This window comes from Sebastes umbrosus, chromosome 1, assembly GCF_015220745.1.
Source record: "Sebastes umbrosus isolate fSebUmb1 chromosome 1, fSebUmb1.pri, whole genome shotgun sequence".
In the NCBI taxonomy this organism is placed as follows: domain Eukaryota; kingdom Metazoa; phylum Chordata; class Actinopteri; order Perciformes; family Sebastidae; genus Sebastes; species Sebastes umbrosus.
The window spans coordinates 11,506,023-11,532,615 of NC_051269.1; the positions used below are offsets into that span (position 1 = coordinate 11,506,023).

General features: G+C 40.8%; 1 protein-coding gene across 2 annotated transcripts in view; it reads right to left on the reverse strand.

Annotated features, from left to right (window-relative positions):
• foxj3 (forkhead box J3) overlaps positions 1-26,593 on the reverse strand; it is an 87,044-nt gene that overhangs the window by 49,788 nt on the left and 10,663 nt on the right. For both annotated transcript variants that reach the window (XM_037774732.1, XM_037774724.1), the window contains exon 2: positions 1,608-2,113. In XM_037774732.1, the coding sequence (XP_037630660.1) occupies positions 1,608-1,928 (321 nt within the window). In that variant the 5' untranslated portion in view covers positions 1,929-2,113. The remainder of the gene's footprint in view (positions 1-1,607; positions 2,114-26,593) is intronic.

Sequence of the window (26,593 nt, forward strand, 5' to 3'; positions counted from 1 at the left end):
ACAGCCGCACACATTAGCCAAGCTTTGATGAATTAACACCATGTACAGTAGTCCTTTCTGCTGCATCTACAGTGGGACTGTAACTCGGTAGGTAGAGCAAATCTTTAGCCCTGCCAGCAGCACCAGTTTGATTCCCACTGAGGACACCCACTCTGAAATGTATAAAAAGTGTATGCATTTGGGTGTCAAATAAATGTTGCGTCTTCTTTTCTACAGCTATTTTAGTTGGGCTAGTCAGTCACACCCTCATATTTCCGAGCTATAATACCCGTGGATGTACGTAGGACTTCACCAAGTCCACTTCAACCCACGTAAATGATGATTAACTCATCGCTGCTTGCTGGATAGAAGAAATATTAACAGTGTAAAGTATCTTAATAGATGCAGACTGAGCAACCGACCTTAACGCAGCAACAAAAATACTGCTGCAACCTTGTGTACAATGTCTAGAGAGAATTGTTAGTGTGCAGTGAATGGTTAAATTTGAAGCTAAAGAAGGTGGGCGGTATTACAAAATACAGAGCTGACCTCCGTCAGTGTTGAGTAAAAATGCCTGTAACTCATTCGATGCAGGAATACATGCAGACTGGCACCGCGTACGCTGCTACGCCACTGACAACTAAATAAGGGATGATGAAGGTAAAGAGAGGAAACAAAGGTTGCAAAGTGAAACAATTCATTTCCTTACAAAAAGGCCTTGCCACGAAAGCTAAAATCAATCCATTTATAATAACACATGCTTTCTCATCTCCCCCTCACCTACACACACACACACACACACACACACACAAACACACATAATACACCTCCATGCAGCCTGTACACATGCCAGATCTTGTCGCCCGAGGAAATGGGCTTCATACATCTTGTCTGACTGCAATAAAGCAGTGCCTAAGATTCTATTTCCAATAAACGTCGACTGATTGGAAAACTCATTCTAATATCAATTTCCATCTGGGCCCTTTAAAAGGCAATCAGCATAGCTTCATCTCGGTATATCATGGGCTCCTTGAGATGATGACACAGCACTGGCTCTCTCTTCTGCATAATGGCCTTCTCCTATCAAGGCATCTGCAATGAATAATACCACCCATGAATGGGCTATTTAGTCTGTGTTCGCACAGATAGGGGCCACTTCTCTGAATATTAATCCAGGGTTTTACACTTCATACGGTTCTCTCAGGGCTGCACCATTTTTCATTCGGAGAGAGTAAGGCACTTAGTGTGATTTGGCGCACTCGTAGTTTCTCTCTAGGCTTTCTCAGAAGTGACAATGGTGATTACCAATGGCATCTCACTTTGTTTAAGACGCCCAGGCGACCACAAAACAATGATTTAAGTCGAGGAATATCAATCTCAAATCTTCTACAATGGCTGTCCACAGCTTACTACAAAATGTAAGGTCAAAGAAACATTTCCATGAGTCAATAAACGGATATGTGTTACTGTATATCTGCCACTGTAAACACAAATAATGTGTCATATTTGGCTAGACATAAACTCCACTATAACCAGAATGCAACTCTATCATCATCATCATGATGGCAATAGACTTTTACGTCTGCTATATGGGCTTACAATAAAGGCCAGATGCCTCTTTTTCTCACCTTCCAGCCGCTGCCCGCTTCCCTGTAGTAGGGAAAGTTATCACAGATCCACTGGTAGATCTCGCTCAGTGTCATCTTCTTCTTTGGCGAGCTGTTGATGGCAAACGTGATGAGGCTGGCGTAGCTGTAGGGCGGCTTGCCGTCCTTGTGCTGCTGCACCTCCTCCTGGTCCAGCGTGGTGTTAGGATCCAGTAGGGCACTCTTCTTGCCCATGCCTGGCCCGTGGGCATTCTGGGCGTCCGCCTTGCGGATGGCCGCCTGCATGGTCAGCTGAGGGAGCCAATCCATGGAGGTCAGGCTGCTCTCCAGCTCCGACGTCATGGTGACGGCAGGCTGGGCAGGAGGGGGGGTGGGGAAAAGGTGGTGGTGGAGGTGGTTGCTGTTGGTGCTCGGTGACTGATGGAGAGCGGACCAGGTGTGGAATAACAAACGGAGACGAGTGGCAGGTTGAGGATGAAGTCTCCCTCAGCTCAAGAAATCAGCATGACGTCTTCTGTAGGTCGACTCTGGAGAAACGGGAAACAGAGAAGCCTTTATTAGTCAGCTATTCTTTGATACAAGGAGTACATTGGAAATAAAGATATGCTTATCTGCCGAGAACAAAAAAGAAATGCAAGCGAGGAAGCAACTCTGAACAGTTTGGCCAACATCAAAAACCAAGCGTTTCTGTAAAGTATGCTTATATTCGCTGTGCAGCAGATCACAAGCCCACCACTTTCTCCACCACTTGCTGCTCTCAAAGCTGACTCATAGCTGGGACTCCATCTGCACAGAGAGAGAGTAAATGCCAGGCAATTGTTTTCACAACTGCCAGCCAAATGGGGGAATGGCTCAGGAGGAATTCCGACTCTCTTGAGGGTAGTAAACCCCCTCTCCTTTCTTCCCTGCCTGCCAGCTCGCCTGCCTCCTCCTCTTCCTCCCCCAAACGGAGCCTCTGCCGTAAACAAGCCAGCCAGTGTCGTCTTGCAAACCGTCCTCGGCCCTGTGCGTGCCGGGCGACCGTGCTGTGCAGAGCGCAGCCCACAACAGTCTGCCTCTCTCTGTCCCTCTCGGCACACTGCCCTCCCTGTCTTAAAATAGAGGGTCAGAGTAGAAAGGCCTAAAGTTACAAACGTAGGTGAACGCGGGGATCTGTGGGAAAGAAAAAAAACCAGGATGACACTGCAATCTGGCTGAGGGGGGAAAAAGAGAACAGGCGGGAGAATGAGAAATCCTCACCGAGTTGTGGGATTTTTCTCTTGACTAAGCATGCTCGCACAAGTGTGTGTGTTTGAGTGTGTACTCAGGCTGTCAGGCTGGGAATAAATAGTCCTGACGGCACTCAATAGGTCAAATACCGTATCTTTCAAAAATAGTATTTGTGCGCAACAAGGAATCATACCCAATTATTACCATTCAATCCAATCTTTCAAACTGTTGTTCAAATGCTTTGCGAACTTAAACATTTTTGCTAAATATAATTGTTTAAAAAGACATTGACTCCAAATGGTGTTGTTCTTTTCATGATTATAATCAAAATAAGTTGCTTTTTCAAAAAGGTTTGAACATATTTTAATATATTTACACCTAAAATGTGTTTCATATCTATCTTACTTCATTAGCGAGTCGAAAAGGTGGTGAGGAATTAAAAAAATATATATATTTCATGGGCATCTGCCGTCGATATGAAATGCAGCAGGAATAGTAAGAAATTCCTAAATTGGGCAAACTGCTTCGGCGGTAGTTGGTCACGAGCGGTTTGTGGTTGTCCCTTTCAATTGATCTATCACAGCGGGGGGTTAGCTGGTGCTCAGCAGCCAATTCAATATCCGCTATCAGTGTATACAGCCAGAGCCAGATGATGAAGGCGTTTTCATACATCCAAACAGAACTCGGAGAAGTAAAAAGCCAAATCCAGTTGGGGGAGATCATTACTGAAGTGAAGTCTTAATCTTCCCTTATAATCAGTGTTGGGTTTCATCAGGCACTGTAAAGTTTCTAATGTAAGTTTTTCTGAGCAAAATTCTTTTACGTTTTTATTTATTTGATTTCCTGTCTTTATTTTTTGAAGTTATGCTCCTCCATGAAATGTATCCTTTGAGAATCAACATTGAAAGGTGGCTGTGATGGAAGAAAAGCAGCCGTGGTCACCTTGAACTCGTGTCAGTAATTATGATTTTATTGAAAAAGAAGCATTACCGAAGGTCTGAATAAGCTTCTTAAACCAATGCTCGAGCATAATCCAATCCTGTGCTGTCCATCTGTGTGATCAGCATGTTTAAAACGGTCTTATTTTCACCAAACTATGGCCAAACATGATACTTCTGGCTGAGCTTCGTAGTAGGGCTGGGCGATGATTCAATATCATAATTAAATCGTCTCTCAATGGAATCGTATCGTGGTGAAATCATACATGGAGATATTGTGATACACAATTATGTTGTCTAAATTGATAATAACAAGAACATACTAACTAATATTTTACTGAAATTCTGATTAAACTCAGTTTAATTAAACTATTGTCTTAATCTGATTACTCTGTATTTGGGTGAATGCATGTAAACATAGTCAGTGTATAGCTAGAAATATGTATTTATTTAATCTCTGTAATTTCACTTCAATTGATAATGTTCATTTTGCACTAAAGTTCTTGAGAAAATTTGAAAATACTCAGTACTTTTCATTTGTCAATAATTTTAAATGCACACAGGAATATACAAAAACAGGCTTTACCATGTGGTTATTTCATATAGACTATTTATTTATTGAGCTACTAAAAAACATGCTTTATCGCGACATATATTGTTATCAAAATATGAAATCATCTTTATCGGGATAGAAGATTTTGCTCATATCTCCCAGCCCTACTTCAAAGCTTTGAGATAGCACAACATGAAAGCAGCGTATTTAGCCATATTTAGTTTGACACATTTTTATGGATGTTTTTATTGTCTATTTCCACCATGAAAACTTGTCCCCTTTAAAATGTGTTGTAACTGACTGAAATCAAGCTGCCCACAACTGATCTAATTCAATGAGAAGAACACAACAAATGTTTAATGGCCACCTATCAAATCCTTTTGATACTCAAAGACAGATTTTGGGTTTGACTTTGAAAAGAGCTGGTGATTTACAGTGCTTTTTTTATTGCTCCTTCATTAACAGTTGCATCATGTTTGCTCACAGGTTGGAGGCCTGGATGAAAACTCCAAAGGCTTTGAGGTAACTCCCCCAACCTCTGCAGTCCTGAGCAGACTGATAGATGAGCAAACTAACTGACTGACTACTGACAGGTGAGTCAACCTAATGGTTTAGAACAGTTCCTCATCACTGAAAAGACAAACAGATCATACACCAAATATCTCCACCCTGTAACTGAAATAAAGGTGACTCACAGGCTGTAATTTTCCTCTTTGAATGCCGGCCTATTGAAATGTTACACAAATTTCAAATGTATTTTTATATTATCATCCATTTGAATATCTGCAGCACCACCCAAAGGTCTGACCTACATTATTAGAGAGGGTATACCTATAAAATCAAGCTGCATCCATCTCATTGGGCCTCCAGTACAGACCTTAAGTCAATGTCATACCATCACAACAACAACAACCTGTTGAGCTCCCAACAGCTTTAATATAATGCTAAACAATCAATACGTTTAATACGATTAAAAGGCACAGTGTGCAGCATTTAGGGGGATCTATTGGCAGAAATAGAATATAATATTTATAAGTACGTTTTCTTTAGTATATAATAACCTAAAAATAAGAATTGTTGTGTTTTCGTTGACACACGAAAACACAACACCTAGTTGACACACGGGAGAAGTTTCAGTTGGTTGCAATCTGCAACCTCACCACTAGATGCCGCCAAATCCTACACACTTCTCCTTTAATTGACCAAGACAAAATTAATTCATAACCACTTTGATACTTGAAGAATTGCTTCAAGCAAAAATATTTGTTGACAGTCCTACACAAGACATTTGAAGACATAACCTAAACTTAGACTAAATGATAATTAGTTCAGAAAAAAATGGCAGTTTAATCAATACTGAAAATGATAATTAGTTGTAGCCCTATAATACAATTCAATTTAACCGCACTGCAAATTTGATTTAAATCATCACTCATCCGATTACATTTAGCTAGGTGTACCTGATGAACCGGCAGCTCAGTATGAGGATCTGTATAAGTTAATTCTTGGTGCTCTTGATGTAAACGTTCAACGCTCAGTATGAACGGGGGTATAGGAGGAGGAGGAGGAGGAGGAGGAGGAGGAGGAGGAGGAGGAGGAGGAGGAGAAGAAGAAGAAGAAGAAGAAGAAGAAGAAGAAGAAGAAGAAGAAGAAGAAGAAGAAGAAGAAGAAGAAGAAGAAGAAGAAGAAGAAGAAGAAGAAGAAGAAGAAGAAGAAGAAGAAGAAGAAGAAGAAGAAGAAGAAGAAGAAGAAGAAGAAGAAGAAGAAGAAGGAGAAGAAGAAGAAGAAGAAGAAGAAGAAGAAGAAGAAGAAGGAGAAGGAGAAGGAGAAGGAGAAGGAGAAGGAGAAGGAGAAGGCAGGGCCTTCTGGTGGCCACAAGAGGTGAGCTGACACAGACAGGGGTTGATGAAAGGCGCTCCGCCTGCTACACAGAGACGTATGCCATTTGACCCTCTACGCTAATGATCCAGCTGCTACATAATCTGCAGGGCCAAGTCGGTGTCTTAATTAGAGAACCTTGGGCTGAGGCAGGGATGATGAAGCGCATCACAGGCAGGCAGTAAGGCGGCCCCCCTGCTGCCTTCATTACCCTGCCAGGCAGCGGGACAGTCAGAGCAGGGACAAGCCCCAGCCTGCTGCCACGTCAGGGATGACTGTCTGAGTATGTTCACCCACGGGTCTGGGGGTAAGCAGAGGAGTACTGACTGGGGAGGCGGGAAGGATGAGAAGAAAAGCCAGGGGAGATGAAGCAGTAGGGGAGGGTGTGAAGGGCACGACGATGCTGGCATCAGGTCTGGCAGAGAGCAGAAAGTGGCAACAGAGTCCGCATCGACGAGGTCCGAGAGTTCAGGCGCTATGATTACGAGCCCAAGGGAACAGACTGCGATCTCCCACACACACACACACACAGAGCCACTTTGATCTGGCTCTAGGAAAATGGGGCTCCGTCACTGTCACCGCCAAAAAAAGAACACTTCTTTCTGTCTCTCGACTTTAATTTGTTTTTAGAATGGAGCACTGAGAGTATTTGAGGGCTGAGAGAGAGAGAGAAATATATGGCCAAATTCATTCTCTATTCAACACTCAAAGTTTCTTTATCCTCCAGGGATTAATGGCAGATTTAGTTCTGAATGAGAAACTGAAAGCGTTTTTGAAACATCTTAATTTACCAAGTTCTTGACAGGACTTATCAACGTTGCTGCTGCCAACAGAGCACTGACAGCAAATCAGCGATTGTGTTTTGTGTCTCAGCTACTAAGTCTGGAGTGGCTCAATCAAACTGACAGCATGGTTATTATACATGTGCCAGGCCCTCTTTTATTCAAGGATCTCCAATGAGGCAACAAGCTGAGTAACAACCAGGGATTACTCAACACAACACAGCAGATTACGTCAACTTCATCATGGCAAGTACGTACTGAGATGATAAGTCAGCATCTGCGTCATAAAAATCAGTACTGTTCCCCATCTCCACTGTTGCAAAATTCATGTCTGTACTTAGCAACCACTTAAAAGTTTTAGTACCCTTAACAATGCATGGCCCAGGATGAAATTAATATTTCAAGTGTGATATTACTACAATGAATGGCACTTAGCTGTCTTCAACATTTGATATCATGACAATAACCATCTACTTTAATTTAAATCTAATGCATAAAGTGTAGATGTTTCATGAATGTGGGTAGTTTTACTGAAATCATCCCATTGTAACATCTTAATTACTTGAACTTAATCTATATTTTTTACACATATTTTTACACATAAATATTGTAAATAAATACAGCAGCGTGAAGCATCCACATTAAGAGTGTAAGAAAATATCGATACTCTTGATACACATTTTAAAGCTAAAGAATCCATAGGCGTCATTCTAGCTTGTCAAGAAGGAGGATAAATAACGCTCCAAAGTTACACTAAATTTTGGCGAGGAAAAACTGGCATCGCCATTTTCAAAGGGGTCCCTTGACCTCTGACCTCAAGATATGTGAATGAAAATGGGTTCTATGGGTACCCACGAGTCTCCCCTTTACAGACATGCCCACTTTATGATAATCACATGCAGTTTTAGACAAAAACCATACAGATTTTTTTGCATGCAGTTCCACACCTTTTCTAAAAATGGCATATTTGAATATTTCTGCATACTGGGGTCCTTCAGCAGTCTTGGAATTACATAAATTGGGTACGACTGGAAAGCTGAGAGTCTTGTGGATCCAATGAGTCCAATTGTATTTATGTGTAAGGATGTTAGTCCCCATAGTAGCCATTTCACATAGTTACTTTTTTTACACAGATTTTATACATACTGGTGTGTCTTTATACTATGACAGTTTTCCTTAAATTAGATTTGAAAAAATTGCAATACATCGCCTTGCTTACAGTATCGCAGTATATTGAATCATTACTCCTGAATCATGATACGTATCATATCGCCAGATTCCTGCCAATACACAGCCTTAACCCACATGGGATGTTGTATTATTTTGTGAGGTGAGCCCCTTTTTCTTAGCAATAACAGTGACACTAGATGTTGTTGTCAGCTGTGTCCACTTCTAGGTAAATGCTACGTTATTTTCAAGGATCACATATCAGTATCTTTCCCTACAGCTAGGAATGGGACGTTACCAGTTTTACAACTTGCAACCTGAAACTGATGGTAATTATACTGTTGCACATTTTAATGATCATTTCATTGTATATTATTGTCCAGCAGCAACCAAATATAGATCTGTGGTTTTGCTAAACATAGTACGCAGGTGTGGCATGCTATTTGTAGGCCACTGACTATATTAGGCTGCTTCAATCAGACTGTGGGAAAAAGGAGTGATCTGAAGCCTTCTCATCCTTCTAGGACCAGTCTGAAGAGCTGGTTTAATTAAGGTAATTTAATCAAAGATGAGCACCTAATGTGTCATCTGCATGATTACAGTCTGGTGCTTTATGGTAAATACAACACGGTTATTGCAACAGATTTACGGTGTAGTGTTTTCACTTTTTACTGACTTCCACTGATTTATGTTTAAATGGATTTTATGTTCCCATATTACAGAAATTTTCTGTTTCCTGCTGCAAAAGTGTTCTCTGAGTGGACTCAGGATATGTATGCGCTATTAGCAGTATTTGTGCTGCAAATACTCTCTCTGTGTTTGTTTGTTCTTGTGTTTATTTGTATAGCCATTAGGGGTGGGGGAAAAAAATGTATACAGCATAGTATTGCAATATTTTGTGTGGCAATATATATCAATACACAGATGTCTTAATCAGAGTAACAATCTTTTATTATTTAAACTATTAACTTTTTTATAATCCGTCTTTCATAGTTTGTAGCTAGCTCAGCTCAGTCGTGAAGATAATGGTATCACATGAAATTAGAAAACCTAAGGATTGGTACCAGCCATGTCATGTTAGCTTGTCAGGATGAACGCAAAATAATGCTCCAAAGTTATGCTAAATTTTGGCGAGGAAAAGCTAGCATGACCATTTTCAAAGGGGTCCCTTGACCGCTGACGTCAAGATATGTGAATGAAAACTCTGAGATTAACAAAATGAAAACTGTATCTTATTAGATAAAACACAGTTTCGCAGTTGAAAAAAAGGTAATAAATCGTAATATATCACAATATATCTTATCACAATACATGATCAGCATATCGCAAAATGTTTAAAAGCGCAATAAAATCGTATTGTGACTTAACTATCGTGATAATATTGTATCGTGGGGCCTCTGGTGATTCACACCCCTAATAGACGTGTAAACACCATTGACCAATGTCACAAAGATACCACAGCATTTATGCCCTAAACAAATTTATAAGGCCTGTCCCAACAGAATTATGTAACATTACCTTTTATAATACTGCGGAGCATTTTCCAAAGCGTAACCTCGGTGGGTCTAAATTGCTGAATGTGTTTTTTCTGCATTCTATAGTACGGTATGAAAATCACCTTGCAAATACCTGACACCTGCTAAGGTAGGTAATCCATCTTCGTAAATAATTTTGCTTTCATCAAAATTATGTTATAGTGCATATTATTTCTCTGTTGTGAAGCTCTGAGATCCAGGATGTCAAAATCAATGTGAAACAGTTACCACTTCACACCTCTGGTGAGCTAAAATGACTAGAAATATTAGAAACCCAGCAACAATTTCAAACCACTGGTTTCAAGATTTGAGATAAACTACCCGCAAAATATACAATATACTATAGTAAGACGACACTTGTCACACACAATCTCCACTCTAATGAATGAAACTAACTAACACCCTTTCTCTAGTTCACAACATCCTACAAAACAGAGGGAACTACTGACTGAAGCAGAAGTAGGAGGCACACTAAAGGGAAGTATGTCAAACTAAAAGGTGAATAAGAAGAATAGAAAAAAAATCAGGTTGCAATGCATTCCCAGTAGGGAGCAGTATTTAAAGACATGACAAGACACCCCACAGGAAATGTTAGTCAAGGATAAGAAGCCTAACCCAAACAGACAGCATGCACACTTAATGTTTTCATCCATCAGCCATTTCTGTTTAGTAATGTAAGGTCAATAAACCTGACGAAATTAATTTGTACTGTGTTTGACTAACCAAACACAAATCAGTTTACCTGTAAGACGAGTGTGTTTAGGATCAGAATATGGAGAGATGAAACCAACTGCTAGCAAACACAGGAAGGAACAAACTCAGGTGTGAAAATGGATATTTGGGGGGAAAAAAAATCTATGTTTTTCACTGGTGTGGATGACTCAACATGACTTATATGATTTGAGTCCATGACCCTGCGCATGACAAGTGTTTTACGCAGGTCTGACCCTGTTCGACCTGTGAAATGAGACATTAGTTGCTGTGCCTGTGATCACTACAGCAATCACTGAGGACAACACAAAAGCTTTTCTCCTCAACAGATATTAGTGGTTACCTGTACTCTCAACCATAATTCCCCCCTCCTCTTCAGTGGAAGTATGCTAATACATGACTAAAACTGCAAGTTTAACTCTCTTTGAGATAAACAGATTACAGAAATCCTGTAAAATTAAAGGTATAGTTCAATATTTCGGGAAATACAGTAATTGGCTTTCTTTCCGAGTAATGAGAAGATCGATAAGTTTTGTTCAGCAAGATAATCTTCACACATGAAGCACTAAGCTTGATGTGTTCGGCGTGATGACGTTTAACGTCCCCAACAACCTCCGTAGTCTTATTTAGCCACTTGTTAGCAATCGCCTTTTTATGACATGTAACAGCTTCAAAATTCACAAGTGGGGTACTCTAACGTATTTTATATTATAGAACAAAACACTACCATCTCTTCAGCTTGTGTTAACAACGGCCCTTATTTCAGGCAACTAACTAAAAACCCATTCAAACAACCATTGATGTTCCAGATGAGGGAACCGGAAATGCAAAAATGTTAACTCATTTCTGGGGTTTAGGACTCATTCCTACAGCACTCTATTAGAAACAGCAAGCCTGGCTCTCTCAAAAGTAAAAAAAAAAAAAAAAGTCTGCCTACTAACCACTTCAAGCCTGTTTAATCCGAACAGAAATGTAAAAAAGACAATTTGTGGTTGGTTGTAGTGGGAGTAACGTTCTGTAGCAATTTCTCTGTGGTTGGTTGGTGCAATGACCCAAATTGTATATTTCTATTCCTTCCAAAGATTCAACATTTAATAAAAGCATTAGTACTTTTTATCCTAATTTCCTATGTAGGTTGTGATTTGCCATTTCCCAGACTTACACACAAATAGACAAAAATGCATTTAAACTATTATATAACACTCAACCACAGCTAGCCTATTTTATTCTCTACCTAGAACCCCTAGCCGCTTACATAGAACAACTTCCCTTCAAATACCTGTGCATTACTGTCATCATTTCCTCTCTGAGAAAAGAGTAGGCTATTCAGCTCACATTCTCGCTCCCACTTGCAGACACAAGACTGTTGATAGGTACCAGACCAGTGCTCTCCTGCACTTATCTGCAATTTCCGCGATTAATCCCCTTTTACAGCAGTCATGCATCCATCACGGGTAACACTCCAACAGCATGTGCCTGCTCAGCTACACAGACACAACCATTAAGGCCTGCTATGGCTGGCTGTACGGCCATATAGTATATGCTACCTCAGAACAGTAGACGTGATGAATGCTGCATTAAAAACAATGTCACTAGAATTCAAACAGACCACAATAAATATTTACACCACTGATTGTTAAATGCTGGCAAGACTTTGGTGTGTGTGGAGAGAGAGAGACACAGAGAGAGAGCTTATTATGACAAGAATCTTCCTGTAGTGTGATGGTAACTTGGCAAATGGGAGGGGAATCGCTAAGCGTGCTCCCTCTGTTATGCCTGAAGATTTGGCACATGCACTCACAACAACAACAGTGATGTAACCTGGTAACAAGCCTTTGGCATCTTCACTCTCGACCGAAACCCGGGTCATACCTTCCATATCAACGGCTTTATATCCAGCGTGGGAGAAGCCCTTGTTTTCCTAGCGATTGCAAGGGGGATAAACAGGGAGGGGTGGGAACTCTGCTCACCTGCCCTTCAGTCAAAGGGAGACTCCTCACTTTTTCCAGCCCTGGAGGCAAAGGACTTAAGGAGTTATTTTTGATATCTCTCGAACTAAAATAGCAGTGCATCTGAGTATTGTGAGTGCACGTGAGCTCTGTAATCATGCAGCGAACTATCCTAAGCCTCATCTTCATTAAAAAACAAAAAGTAGGTAACGGCAATACCAAGGCAACAGCTTTTAATGTCAGTCTTCCTTCTCAATTAAAGGCTTAATGGTTCAGCTGAAACCACCCCCAGGAAGAAAGCATTAATAACCCAGTCCTTACTTGCATTTTTAGGATGTGTCAATTATCGCTTCACCGCTCACGCGGCTGAGCACATTGTTCAGCTTATTGCAGCCTACAGCAGAGCCGGGTGCCAACCGGGGCCTCCTCGCTGCTAACAGAATATGCAAGAGTGTCTGTGCTTTACAGTGCAATCTATGTGCCAGTGTTATTAGTGGGCTAAAGTTGGCTTTTAAAGATGCAGGCAAGCAGACCTCTCTGCTGCACTCTAAAAAAAAAAGAAAAATGCTCTTTCTGCTCCCCTACTCCCTCAATCCCACTTCGCCTATGGTTGAACAAATCAAGTCCATAATTATTCTGCCAATCAATCGGGAGCGCAACTGTGGCTGTGGGGCAGTTAAACGTTGAGGAGAGAGAGTTGTCAACAAAGCAAAGCTAAAGCGTGAGTTCTTTTAAACCCACTGAACCTTAAAAAGGCAATAGAGACACCTTTGTCTTATTAGTCGGTGCCAAACAAACAGAGGTCTTCTAAGTATGTGGTAAAGAAAAAGAAAAAAAGCATCCAGCTGCAGCAGACATACAGAAAGAAAGGCAGGTAGACCATGCATGCAGAGGGACGGAGCATCAGAGAAGTGGAAGATCTGGGAGTTGGCTGTGGATCAACTGAGCCGCTTCAGGCTGTCTGGAGAGGCCACTAAGCGAGCAACAGGGTTTGTGACCCTTGAATGCTGACACAGTCGATCCAAGAGAGAAATGTGAATAGATGCAGCGGCGTTAGATATTACAGAGATGCTCTCAGCAGTCAGCCACTTTCCATGTTAATGTTGGTTTGGTGGGCTGGATGTATATATAAAAAGGTACAGGGAGAGATCTAGGCAGATGAAGGCAGCACACACAAGCAAAAGGCCCTCAGCCTCATTGTGTAATCTGCAGGTCAATACAAAAAAAACACATACAACATCCCAGTAATTGAATAAGCTTGCAGTGAATCAGAGCAGTGATCAGGAGGGGTCGGTCTCTCTGTCCCTAACAGCTTGCCTGGGAGGCGGCCTTTGTTTTGGAGGTGGCAGGGGCGCCCTGACACCGACCATGCGAACCCAATTACCCCGGTCCCACGGCCTGGGGGCCCGCATTAACACTCTCCCCCTGGGAGGTTGACTCCATGCCAGCCTGGCAGCCAGCGAGATCCTGCTGCTGAATCACAAATAGACCACTTAAGGCACTGGCAGGCCGAGCGTTTTGGTGTCAATCTTGAGGGTCTATCCTCATCTGCATTCTCTAGATCCATTTCAACGTCAATGTTAAATATTGAGCCAGTCTCTGAGGCGAGCAGTGAGGTAATGGGAGCTTGGGTTTGTTTGTCTGGGATAAGAAAACTGTCCATTGTCCATAGAAAACTCATAGCCAGGAAAGCATTGGTCTACCTGGGAGTACAATTTATCTCTTTAGTAGATATTTAGTCAGAATCTAGTAAATCGACAGAAGATTAATTGGCAACTATTTTGATAATCAATTCTAGCAAAAACACCAAACATTCATTGGTTTTGGCTTATGAGGACATGCTGCTTTAGCAAACTGAATATCTTTGATTTTTAAGAAATTGTGACAGGCATCTTTGGCTGGACCAAACAAAAATGCAAAAGTTAGTCACTGAGTGAGTGATGAAGTTACATGATTGGTCGGCCGAGTGTTGGCCGAGTGTTAGAGTTTCCTCATTGGCCGTTGATCTTTCAAAATGTCCAGCGCAACGCGTCCCGCTCATGAAACCAAGCTGTCAAGCTGGCCGATCTAGTTATAAAATGAAACGTGATTCAGCAGTGGCATAGCCTATATCTTGCTAAAAAAGTTTTCAGAAGTAGTATTTTGGTGGACTGTTTAGACGGAAAGATAACGAGCAGGCCGCCATGTTGTTTCCTGTTTGAAAAGGCAATCAGAAAACCAGGGACCAATCACGTGCATTCCACGAAAGCGTATGCCACCGCGTGATCGGCTAGTTGAGTGGAGCCAAAGAGTATAGGAGCACAGAGACGAAACTCCGGTGTTTTTTTGACAACAATATACGTTCTTTGGTGGAGCAGCGGCCCCCAGTGTCCTCGTCGAACCTGGTGGACATGTACCGCTGGATTTCACATTATAGACATGACTACTGACTATTTGTAAACAATTTAGCCTCAAATACACAGACTGACCATACACAGTCCAGCCAAATACTCAGTTTTGATCGAGTCTTGTTTAACTAAATTATTTTATGCCATTGTAAACAATGAACTGATTAATTGAGAATTGGCAGATTCATCGTTAATGGAAATAATAGTTACAGCCTTGATCTGAACCCTGAGTGACAGGCATGTTCAAATATTTCTAATGTGATGAGAATTACAAAAGGTTGTTAGATCTATTGAATAGCTCATATTTAATACAATACAGCGTGACTCAGACATAATGTAGCATTGTTAAATGTGTCCATGTCATCCCTCTCAGAAACAACCGTGTATGAGCCTCATTTTCAAGTGCAACATAGACGTGTTACAAAAGAAACCATGCCAGAATTACCCGAGCGTGATTTAAAGGAATTACCTGGGTGGGCAATGCGTGTTCTGAGTGCTACACGGAGCAGGAATCAGGTCATGAATTTCAAATTTAGACAGTGGATCAGCATCAGCAAGCTCTGAAGCTGGAGTTGAGAGACGGAGCTGTAACACAGGTTACATCGAGACAGAACGCTCACTTTCAAACCCAGAGAAGTACAAAGTAAAAAACAAAATTCAAACGGAGTTGAAATAGCTTGAGGTTCGGTAGATTTGTCAGATGTTTGTCTCACGTAAAGCCGAAAATCGTCTTCGTTGAGAATGGCACTGGAGTTATAATTAAAACCATTTTGCTTTTTAATCAATATTCAATCTCTCAGAAATAATTAACAGCATATTAAAGAGTTTACTGCCTGACGGAGCTGGATGCCTCTACATCATTAAGCTGTTGAAGCGCTGCTCTTTGACTCCTCGTGTCCCATTTCCCTGGTTTACTGCGCCGCCGTACAGGCTCTTTAAAATGCTCCTGGAGTCGCACTGTACCTGCAGATAATAATACAGCCCGCTGATAACATGCAGCGCCGTGTATACTCTCCCACTCTCACCGAGACATGGCTTTTAACATGTAACACAAACACTTAGCTACATGAGTGAACCTGTACGTGAAATGTAAGGCTTCAACAAGTCTACTGAATGCAAATGCTTCACAGGAAATAGCAATTTATGATAAAGGTGGCATATTGCTGAGGGGCGGCCACCTGCCATAAATACATGCCCTTTCCCCTTGAGTGATAATGTAGCCTGCATTGGAAGTTGCACAACACCACGTGCTATTAGAGGGATTAGAAGTCACAGGTCAATAGTTTCATATTTTCTTGGTGCTCCATCGTCTGCTTTACTACAACATTATAACCACTTATAGCCAAACACACTCTATAAAGCACAATGCGCAGGTCACACACATACTGTATCTACAGCCCATGTGTAGATACTAACACAAAGCCAAGTTGGATGTAGCCCAAATGAAATGATCAATCATCTGCTTGATCAAAATACATCAAGAGACGTGCAGGTAACTATAGAAACAGTGTAAGCAGCAGTGTTGCAGAATACAGTATGAACGCACTCCAATCAGCTGTTGAATTCAACCAGCGCCGTCTTACGTCACACCAGGAATTGTCTGTGTTTATACAAGCTAATAAATTCCTTGGGCATTCTCCAGATGACTTCCTTGGTAATTTGGGGGCAGCTTGGTTTTCGTCTACTGCTGATTAGAAGAGAGCAGTGGAGTAAAACATGAGACTGAGGCCGTCTGCAGCGCCATATGACAGACCAGGAATTTGTTTCCACGTGAGACTGACATCTGTCGGTGTCTATACCTGTTCTCTTCACCCTGCTCCGTTCCAGATAATTTCAATTAATTTGGTCTCCTGGAGACAATGTTGCTATTTATCTGGGTGTGGATGGAGGGTGGGAGGGTGAAGGTAGCAGCAGCCATTGTTGGTTTAAGCTCTGCAGTCAAAATACCTCCTGGCAAAAAAAATGGATTCATCACTGTGAGGCTACTGCAGGTCATCACAAAACCTGAGGATTTAGCGTAATAAACAGCAGACACGTGAGTTAGGCCTAGAGTCGAGAGGTTTTGGCTTCCACTACTTAACTGACAAGACGAGGTTTAATGGTTACTCAAACATAGTGGCACTCAGCCTCTGAAGACAGGCTTTTAGGCAAATTATGGATTTGCTACTGGCATTATTTGGGCACAAATCACAAATTAGCTAACAACAGGCAGTGTGATTTAGTGGAGAGGCCAAGACAAGGCAAAAATATGACTAATGTCCATTACAACAATATATAGCCTTGAAATAAACATCCTTTCTGAAGTTTGGTTACATTTTCAAAAATAACTTTGAAAACTGAGAAAAATTAGATTTTTATGTTCACAGGCAATGACAACAATGCTATGGAATAGAGGTTTGATGGGAAATAAGAACATCACATAAGAAAAGTGATAAACCCCTCTTATAATTTCCTGCCAAAAGGCAGTGTCATCCAAAATCTTGTTCAATTTAACCAATGGTCCAAACCATTAACTGTATTATAAAGCTAGAAGACACGACAGCTCCCCAAAAGTGAAGCCAAAACATCTGGATCGCCCCCTGGTGATTGGCTGCAGTATAGGTCATAAAGCCTGCCTCCTCCATGTTAGCGGATGGGACATGGACCAAACTAAAAAGTCAAAGTGCACGCCAAATACATTTTTCCCAAAGATGGTTTCTGTCATTTTAGGTAGTTCTTATCATGCTAATGTTTGTCCAAGTGTTGGTTTTAAATTTGGTTTTAAGTAGTTATTTGATGCTATAAAAAGGGGGTGAGACGTCATGATTGACAGCTACTCTGAGTGAAGTAGTCGTAGCCGGAGGCTCGGGAAGTGTACTAGAGAGGAGATGTTTGACATTTTTGCTAAATTATTATATAAGTAGTTCCTGATTAATTTTTCTGTCAACCAATTGATTAATCAACTAATTATTGCAGCTCCAACAGATTTTAACACTTATTTTGCACTTGTCAAAAAGCAAAACAGTCGGACATTTATTAAATACAACTTATCTTTGTACAAAGGAAAGGGGTGCATTATTGTTGCTTTGTAAAGGTGTATCATAATCCCATCAGGGATGCGCTATGAGATGGCATGACGCTTAAATAAAATGAAATTGCATTCATTGTAAAACATGGACATCATGAAAAAGATCATGTGAATTTAGTAGCTTCTTGTGTTACAAAAAAAAGATGGTTGTTCAGCAGCCAACTTTCCTACCGGCACATAAATGCACCGCATCGTCTCAAATGACATGCATTGGGATACAACATGCTAAACACTAAACAAAAAAAAATAGTGAAGAAAATGAATAAATGAATAACTGGCTCACCCTTAACACTGAACTGCACTAAATCTAGCATTTGAAACTACAAATGTCACACAGCAAGTTCAGCCCAAATTATACGATTACTATTGGTCAATTTATTTTTAAACAACAAGATTAAACCTTAATGTCAGATAACCTCTTGGCACTGATTTCCGCTGAGGGTGATTAATAGTTAACCTGTTAGTCAGTCAGTGACAAATAAAGGCCTCAGACACCCTGAGGAACTCCCGATGACGTCCCCACCCAGTGCACCCTCTGATAGCCTGGCACGTCAGACACACAGGAACTCCCTCAATGTGAAGAAGCAGTCATGCAGCAATCTGAGCGTGTTGTCAGCCAGAGCAGAGGGAGATACTGTAGTGCTGTTGTGAAATTGGCTGTGGTGTTTCCGATGAGGAACTTTCAAAGGAGGAAGGTGAAGAAGCTGTGTGGGCTGTTGACATTTTATTCTGCTCTCTAGCATCATATTGATGGGTCAACAGCTCACTCCCAACTTGTGAAATAGCTTGCTTTTAACACTGGTCATGTCAGTTAATGTCAAATTCCTGGTCCAACTTCTCTTCCTGAGTTCCCCCAAGTCTCTGCTCCCAAGGTACTACTCTCTAGTGGTTAAGCATGGAGTCAGTTTGCAGTTCTGGATATGCTTTTCCAGTCTAGCACAAGCCTCAGAATACAACTGTGTACAGCATTCATTCAGACAGCGTTAAAGCACTGGTTGTCACTTAGACTGCATTCACACCAAATCAGGCGTTGCAGCAATTAGCGCAGGGTTGTGTGTCGGTGTGGGAGTGTCACTTAAATGGCCCATTTATGTGACGCCATGCTGCTAGTATGCCCGCCGGGGATTGTCTGTCTGCATCGACAGATTAAAAAGAACACATTTACTTCCGATAACTAACCAGGATGCGAGGCCTATCCAAACGTTGGGTTTTAAACTGGTGCACAGGCCAAATTGAGTGACTACACGTGAAGCATAATATTACACTTCATTGTGTTTTGGTCATTCATGCTGCTCTTCTTCCCGTGGGCGTATTTCCTGTCTGATCGGCGGTTACACGATTGGCCACCACAGTGTGACGTCGGGTTGCGTTTCTCCAAAAGTTGATTCTGTTTCAACTTTTTGCTGCTGCTTTTTTTTTTCTAGCATTTCCTGCAGTCCCCACTACCGCAGCCTAAACGCACCACCCACATTTAAATGAATGGGAGGAAGTCCTCAATATTAGGATTAAAGATGGACAGAAAGTCAGAGAAATTAAACTGAAACTTAACTGTAATTGTTTCAATGGAGTTGTGTGGGAAAAATCCCCAGAACTCAGTAAATCCTCTCTATTTTGGAGATGGATGCCTTCCCTTTCTGGTATTTTCTTTTTCCACCTCTGTGCATCTCCTTCCAATATATGTCACAAAAACGTGCATTACAAAAAAACACAACCACTCTGATTGTTAATCCATTATCAGTGAACTTGCTTAATCTTCATGGTTCTTATGGTGGAAAATGCTTTATTTCCTGACTTTTAGATCCTGGAGTGTATAGATTGTGTCTTTTTGGGCAAAGAAAACTGCTATGCCCCCTGAATAGTTATCAAGATTTAAAGACCCCATGACATATTGTAGGTCTCAGCTTATGTGAAGTGGCTGTTAACCTCCGATCGATCTGCAGAGCTCATCAAAAGTCTTGAGTGCTTTACATTATTGGATGGAGACGGAGGCCAAAGCATCCCAACATTGACTGGGGATTTAATTCTTTATGAGTGAATAAAATCACATTGGCACAGCTATTGGACAGCCCAGCACAGACTAATGGGGTTTATGACACACTTCACAGACTGCAGCGTGGATGGCAGGTGAAATATTCCTGCTGCACGTCAGTCAAAGCACCCACAGCAAATGTATTTATCTGCATGAATCATTAGATGTAGTACCCGTTTATGGACGGGAAAACTGAATCAACTTGTTCTTTCAGTCATGCGATTGTATCTTGATTCTTCTTAAGAGATACTGTCACTCACAATGTTTAATTACCATGTAAGTTAATATGTTACCTCTTTGTAGAAAGCTGTGAAACATTCACAAACCTGAGAATTACATCAACAACAAGCATTTCAGGATGCTAAACTTCCAGCAGAATTCACACAAAAGCCTCATTACATTTGCTAACAGTGATGATGATGCTGCGCAGTGTTTTTTTCACACCACGTCTTGCTGGTGTAAAAGATAAGGCTAATTAACGTGGCACCATTTGCATCTTTACCTCGATGTTTCAACAGCGAAGGGAAGAGAGCAGCCACAGCGGGCTAATGAATGTTTGATTTGAGAGGGAAGACTTCCTGTCACTTTCAGCGCTCCTGACATAACCCTCTCCTAAACCCCTTAAATTTCCCTGCTCTGCTATCTGGCTCGGCTGTCGGCGTCTCACCTTCCCCCCCCCCACCTTAAATTCCAGAGTTCATCCCCCCCTCCTCTCCTCGCCCCACCCCCCCGGATACCACCAGCCCCACCACACAGGCTGCGCTCATTACAGCAGATTTGCATGTCTGCTCCAGAGCAGTATGAGAGGAGATGAAACAGAACTCCCAGTGGCTGCCTCTGCAGAGCTTCACTCATCTGACAGAAAGAGCTCCACCTTGGGCCCCAGACACAGCCAGCAAACAAATGCAGGCTTCTTAAACAGGCCATACGCACGCACACACACACACACACATATACACAAACAAACACAAAGATACTCCCCCAGAAAGAATTTATACTGCACCGTATTCAGTTTAAATATATCTATATTCAGGAAATAAATTGAAAAACAGAAGTCTACCTTCCAGCACATTGCTCCCCTCCCTGCACATTACCAATCAAGGCTGCTCAGCTGAGAAGGATGAGACCACGAGTTATATGCTGCTGCGCCATCTGTCCCCATTCCCACTGCGATATCACACACCTAGACCGATGACCATCTTTTTTTATGTGCATGTCATGGTTTCTCAACCGGTCCTTTTGATTTTATTACAGTCGATTTGTGAGACAGCTACAGCTGGGTGATAATTCAGAAATAACAACTACCATCTTTCTTCATATTATGACTACATTCTCATAGATGGAGAGATATCTTCAGTTTTAAACAAATCTGTCCCAGATCTTAAATACTTGAGAACTTTTTTTGTTCCAGGATATTGTTTCTTGTACATTAGTGCTGTAATGATTTGTTGTCCAACTGATTTAGTCGACTGACGGAAAATTAATTGACAACAAATTTTAATTAATGATTGAAGTAATTTATTACATGACTTTGTTGAATTTCTTTAAAGCAGACCGTTGCTATGTATAACAGACCGTTGCTATGGGCGCAGCTCTGAAGTCGGGACTCTGGCGGACCGTTTTTGTGTCAAATTATTGATTTTTTAAGTAAGTAGCCGTGTAATAAGCAGGATAATGAACAGCTAACGGGTCATTGTTCTGAAATAAACGCCTTCAGAGCTTCGTGTCGGGGTCCACGGCATTGCCTTGTTGGGTTTATTTCACAACAATAACCGACTTGCTGTGCATTATCCCTTACTTATCAAGATTTTTCTTTTTGTTGGTTCCAGCTTTTCAAATTTGAGGATTTTTAATATCTCTGGGTTTTGGCCAGTCGGCCAAAATATGCAGGTTGAAGACATTACCTTGGCCACAGGATAAATGCTATGGGCATGCTTCATTATTTTTGGACCTTTTAAAACAGCTAATCTATTTATTTGCCACCCTGCAGGATAATGTTTGAGTAGAGCAATAAAACAAATAGTTTAACCCAAAAGGGATAAACATTTGTTTAACTTCATATTTTGAATATTTAATAAATAGTGTGGCATCATTAGGAATGATGCTCTAATCTAATAAATATTGTGATATTAATTCTGTCCATAATCACCTTAAAAGGAGCATAGACGATGAGCAATACATCTCTCTGTTGCTGTCCTGGATCTTGAGAACAGCTCTACAGTCCAAAAGATTTCTATTTCTCAATATGTCAACTTTTATGAACTACAACAATGTAGAAAATTGTTGACCAGCACATGAACTATAAGTGAAGTGAAAACAGGAAACTGCAACATTTCTGAAGAACTCTGTTTCCTTTATTTGATCAGTTGGAATGACACATTATCTTCATTTTTATATAACTTGGTATTCTGATACTACCGCATGCTCCGTCACAACTGCGACAGAGCATGAGCAGAAATAGTATGCCCGCTTCTTGGTCAGTAATGACTAATTGTCACGTACTTAACTAAAAAAAAATAGCAAAACCTCAAAAAAGGGGAAAAAAGTGCATGTTTCGTTTTCAAATGAGGTGCTTTTATTCAGGATGACTCCCCTGGTGAAAGTGGTGATCATGAGTCACAGTGAGAGAGGAGGGCAGACAGACCGATGGTAACGTACAAGCTCCTGACCTGACCTGCACTGTTCCCCGCTGACCACTGACCACCGACCTCACTTTAGCAAAATAGCTCTAAGCCCTCAATGACCTGCAAATTATAAAGGTCATTCAGGAAAAAATGGAGTTTGAAACATTTAACTTATTTATACCGTCCATATCTTATTGAAATATAAATCAACAAACACACTCTGCTGCTATGGACAGTCTATTTTTGCAGTGCACTTATTGCATCATATCAGCAAGGAAAATCCTACTCAGTTCACTGTGACTCATACTCAGCTGCAGATATATTAAATAAAGAGAAATTAAAAATGAGAACTTGGACATGATTCAAGACTTTCAGATCTATATTCTCAGAAAGTTGCAATATTAGGATGACATACATTTATATATATAGAAAACAACTTGATTACTACTAGCATACTCTATTTGAACATATAAGATACAATAAATAAGGAATAAGTGATTCTTGCAAAATAAGGCCCTGCAGGGTAGATTTAAACACAAAGCTGGCTCCTTTATATCAAATTATTTTCAATGCAATCTGACTAAAAAGGAATATCATCAAAAGGTAGGGTCTCTTTTTAGAAACACACTGTATCACAAATTCATTTTAATACAAATTAACTAACTCATTGACTGCAGCGAGAGACGACTGTGAAACCACGATCTGTTGACCTCAAAATGTCCATTCAGAAATGACAATTCGGTGGTTCTCCCTGAAAGTTTTTCTGAAGGGGTTGCACTGTCCCTATATGTAAAGGTGGTGACGGCGGTGGTTTGAGGTCGTGTTGACGACGTCATAAGAAACCTAATGCCGTAGGTTTGCACAGCAACACAAAGCCTACAATCAAACAGGTAAATCCCCCAAACACAAATGAAACTTTATGTGTTAATACTTTTTTGTTTACTTCTGAAATGTTGGAGATTAAAAAGTTGAATTTTCTTATTAACAAATATTTACCTAGACCATTTTTTCTATTGAATATCACAAGATAGTCTGCTGTATGACTATAGGACTGTAGTTCTTTATTGTCAGATGTATTTCCTAGAAGTTTCTTAAATCAATTTGATAGCTGCAGTAAATTGCTACGGTGATTAACCCATTGAACTCTTTTGAAGCAATTTTCGGTGTTTTTGTTGGCATTTCTGTGCAAATCTGTTGACTGTTTTGGGCTGTATTTGTTGTTGAGACTGTCTTTATTAATACACATTATGCATTAAAGCAATCTGGCAAATTGGAAACTTCTGTGATTTATGAACCAAGGCCACAGTGTTTATTATAACTCAATAGATGAGGGGAAAGGTGAGAAACATCAAAACATTTTAATCTCTACTTTAGGCTGATATGACAATAGGCTCAGTGCCACCAAACTTTTCACTTATACACCACTCTGTCTGTATAATGCAATACAGTTCAACAGCACCACCAACGAAACTCTCCAAAACGATCATTAAGTTGAATTAACACCTCCTAAACAGTTTCAACAAAAACTGAACATTACCACCTTCATGAAGGGAGGATTTATTGCAGGACTTTAACATTAAACTGTGTTAGTTCTAGCTAGGTGTACCTGCTGCCATGTGTTAGCAACAAGGGATGCACTGATACAACTTTTTCAGTCTCAATATTGATACCTGGGCTTTGGGTATCGGCCAATACGGAGTTCTGATCCAAAACCAGTGTTTAATCAATAAGCTCTATGCCTCACTGTGTGGTCGTCAGGCTTGACTTAAACATGGCTTTCCTAACTTTGTTAAACAAAATGTAACAAATAAATACATAGATAACATAACATAAATTTAGTGAATGTTTATTTATTACTACAATAATAAATCATACAGCAACAACTTGGCAAAAAAATCTTCAAAATTAACAGAAATTACAGTGTAAACTGTTCTAATGCAGCAACAAATTGGTCAAAACTTCAACAGGAATTATTAATTAATTAATTAATTAATTAATACATAGTATATAAACATAGAACTGAATTTAATAGCTCGGCCCCATTGTCACCGATATCCAATCCAGCTATTTCAGTCAGTATCAGTATCAGTATCGGTGCATCCCTTTTAGCAACAGAGATGATTCTCGTCAAGAGGCACAAACGTAGCCACTGCCATTTGCAACTATATCATATCAAGTTGTATATATAAGTCACATTCAATTACTGGTTTTGTTTGTGAAATACAACAGGACGCTTAATGTCACTGTGTGTGTGTTTGTGTGTGTGTGTGTGTGACCTCTACTTGAGATGCATTTATAAATGCATTTTTAAAATTCATCGATGCAGCTCGTTCCAGCTCTAAAATTGATTTGCATGTCCTGTGACTGAAAAGCATATGTGTGGTTCTGTGGGGAATAATGTGTGGTGCCGTAGCAAATTTTTGGGTGTGACCAGATTTTGAGCTGAAGCCAATAACAGAAAAACTAAACTGGCACCAGTTTCACCAGCGTTGATCTGCAGCCCTGCTTCTGGTTACAGGAGAAATATTATAAAAAAACACACAACCAGCAAATACAAGGACATGCCTGTGTAACAGTGTACATATAGTATATAGGCGACAATGTAGGTATGATATTGGAGTGAGAAATTTCATGCTTGGGCTTTCTAAAGCCACCAGGAGGATTTCACTGAAAGCAAAATGTTTGATAAAACAAAAAAGGGAAATGCAAGAGTGGCGGTCAAAGTGGTTCACCACTGGGCAAAAACATGACAAAATTCATTTGAGCACAGACGAGATTTAAAAAAAAAAAGAGGTTTCAAAAAAGCAGTCATTTCGGATGACTAAATAGGGATTATCAGGCATAAACCTAAGCAGCAATCAGCATTAACCAAAGACTTGATAATTTGTTCGTCTCCAATTATAGTCACTTTTGTCAGAGCATCATTTTGAATTTCCTTGACTGGACTCACACAAAAAGGCAGATATCAGAGCACTGTGAGCTGCCTGTACAACTTAGCTGGAGTGTGGCCGGGCTGTACAGTGCACATTAAGTCATTAAAGTCCCTGTGCTCACAGTCCCTCCCTAACCCCCCACTGTACACAACCAGTACCCCCAACCCCCCCTCCCCCGCAGTAAGCCTTTCAGACCAAACGCTGCTCTGCCTTCTGCATCTTAATAAGAGGAGGGAAACTAGAGGGAAGTGAAGGCATGGCAGTCTTTTAGAGGAAGCCGAATAAATGACTGAACACACACCCTGGGGCGGGCATGCCGGGGGGTTTCCAGGAGGTCGGAGCGAGCGGGGCCAATCGTGTCAAGACGAAGGCGGCAGACTAAAACAAAACTGACATATCAAAGCAGCCAAGCCTTGTAGAAGGGAAAAGAGCAGCCAAGACACCGCATTCAGCTGCACAGCTTGTTTCTGCTTCAATGAGAGACAACACGACCAAAAAACGGCAATTAGCGATTAAAGTGGAAATTCCATCTGCTGCAAAGCTGCATCTTTTTCCAATCAAAAACCAGCTCAAACCATCCAACCATCTGAGTGATCCTATGGCCTCTGATCCCGTCCTTGTTTTCTTTTCAGAGGTACGCAAACTATAAACCATGCATCTGGGAGACTATCTGTACCCAAACATGTTTATCTCCCATCTTAATCCATATAATATTTAAGAGCAACTGTTCAAACTTTACCTTCCCAGTACAGGCAAACCTCTATCATTACTAAAACAAACTGACTAGGCCTTGAGGCGACTTTCACTGATTCATGTAGATAAATGCTTTGTCTACATGTAGAGACCATAATCTCTGACAACCTGGATAAACTGGGAATGTGCAATAAAAAAAGTGCGCAGACATTGCAGGATTATGAGAGAACTTAAATGAGTTATATTTTTAAATTAGCTTGATGAGAGCCAGTGTGGCCTTAAACTCAGTTTGCTTCTAATGAGATATCAACTGTTTACTACATATCTTCTTTCCTTGTGATAATGAAGGGATTCCTCTGAGGTCGCTGCCATGCTGACACAGCCTTTAGGTGCTTAAATCCAAAAATGGGTCTATTAAGTGCATTTTAATTGACTTATATTTACCCACTGTATTGTCTTGCAAATAAAAAAGATCTTCTGGCACTCCTAGAAGACTTAAAAAGTAGGTCACTCAGTCTCCTGTGAGTCATAGATGTTGGCAGGGGACCAAGC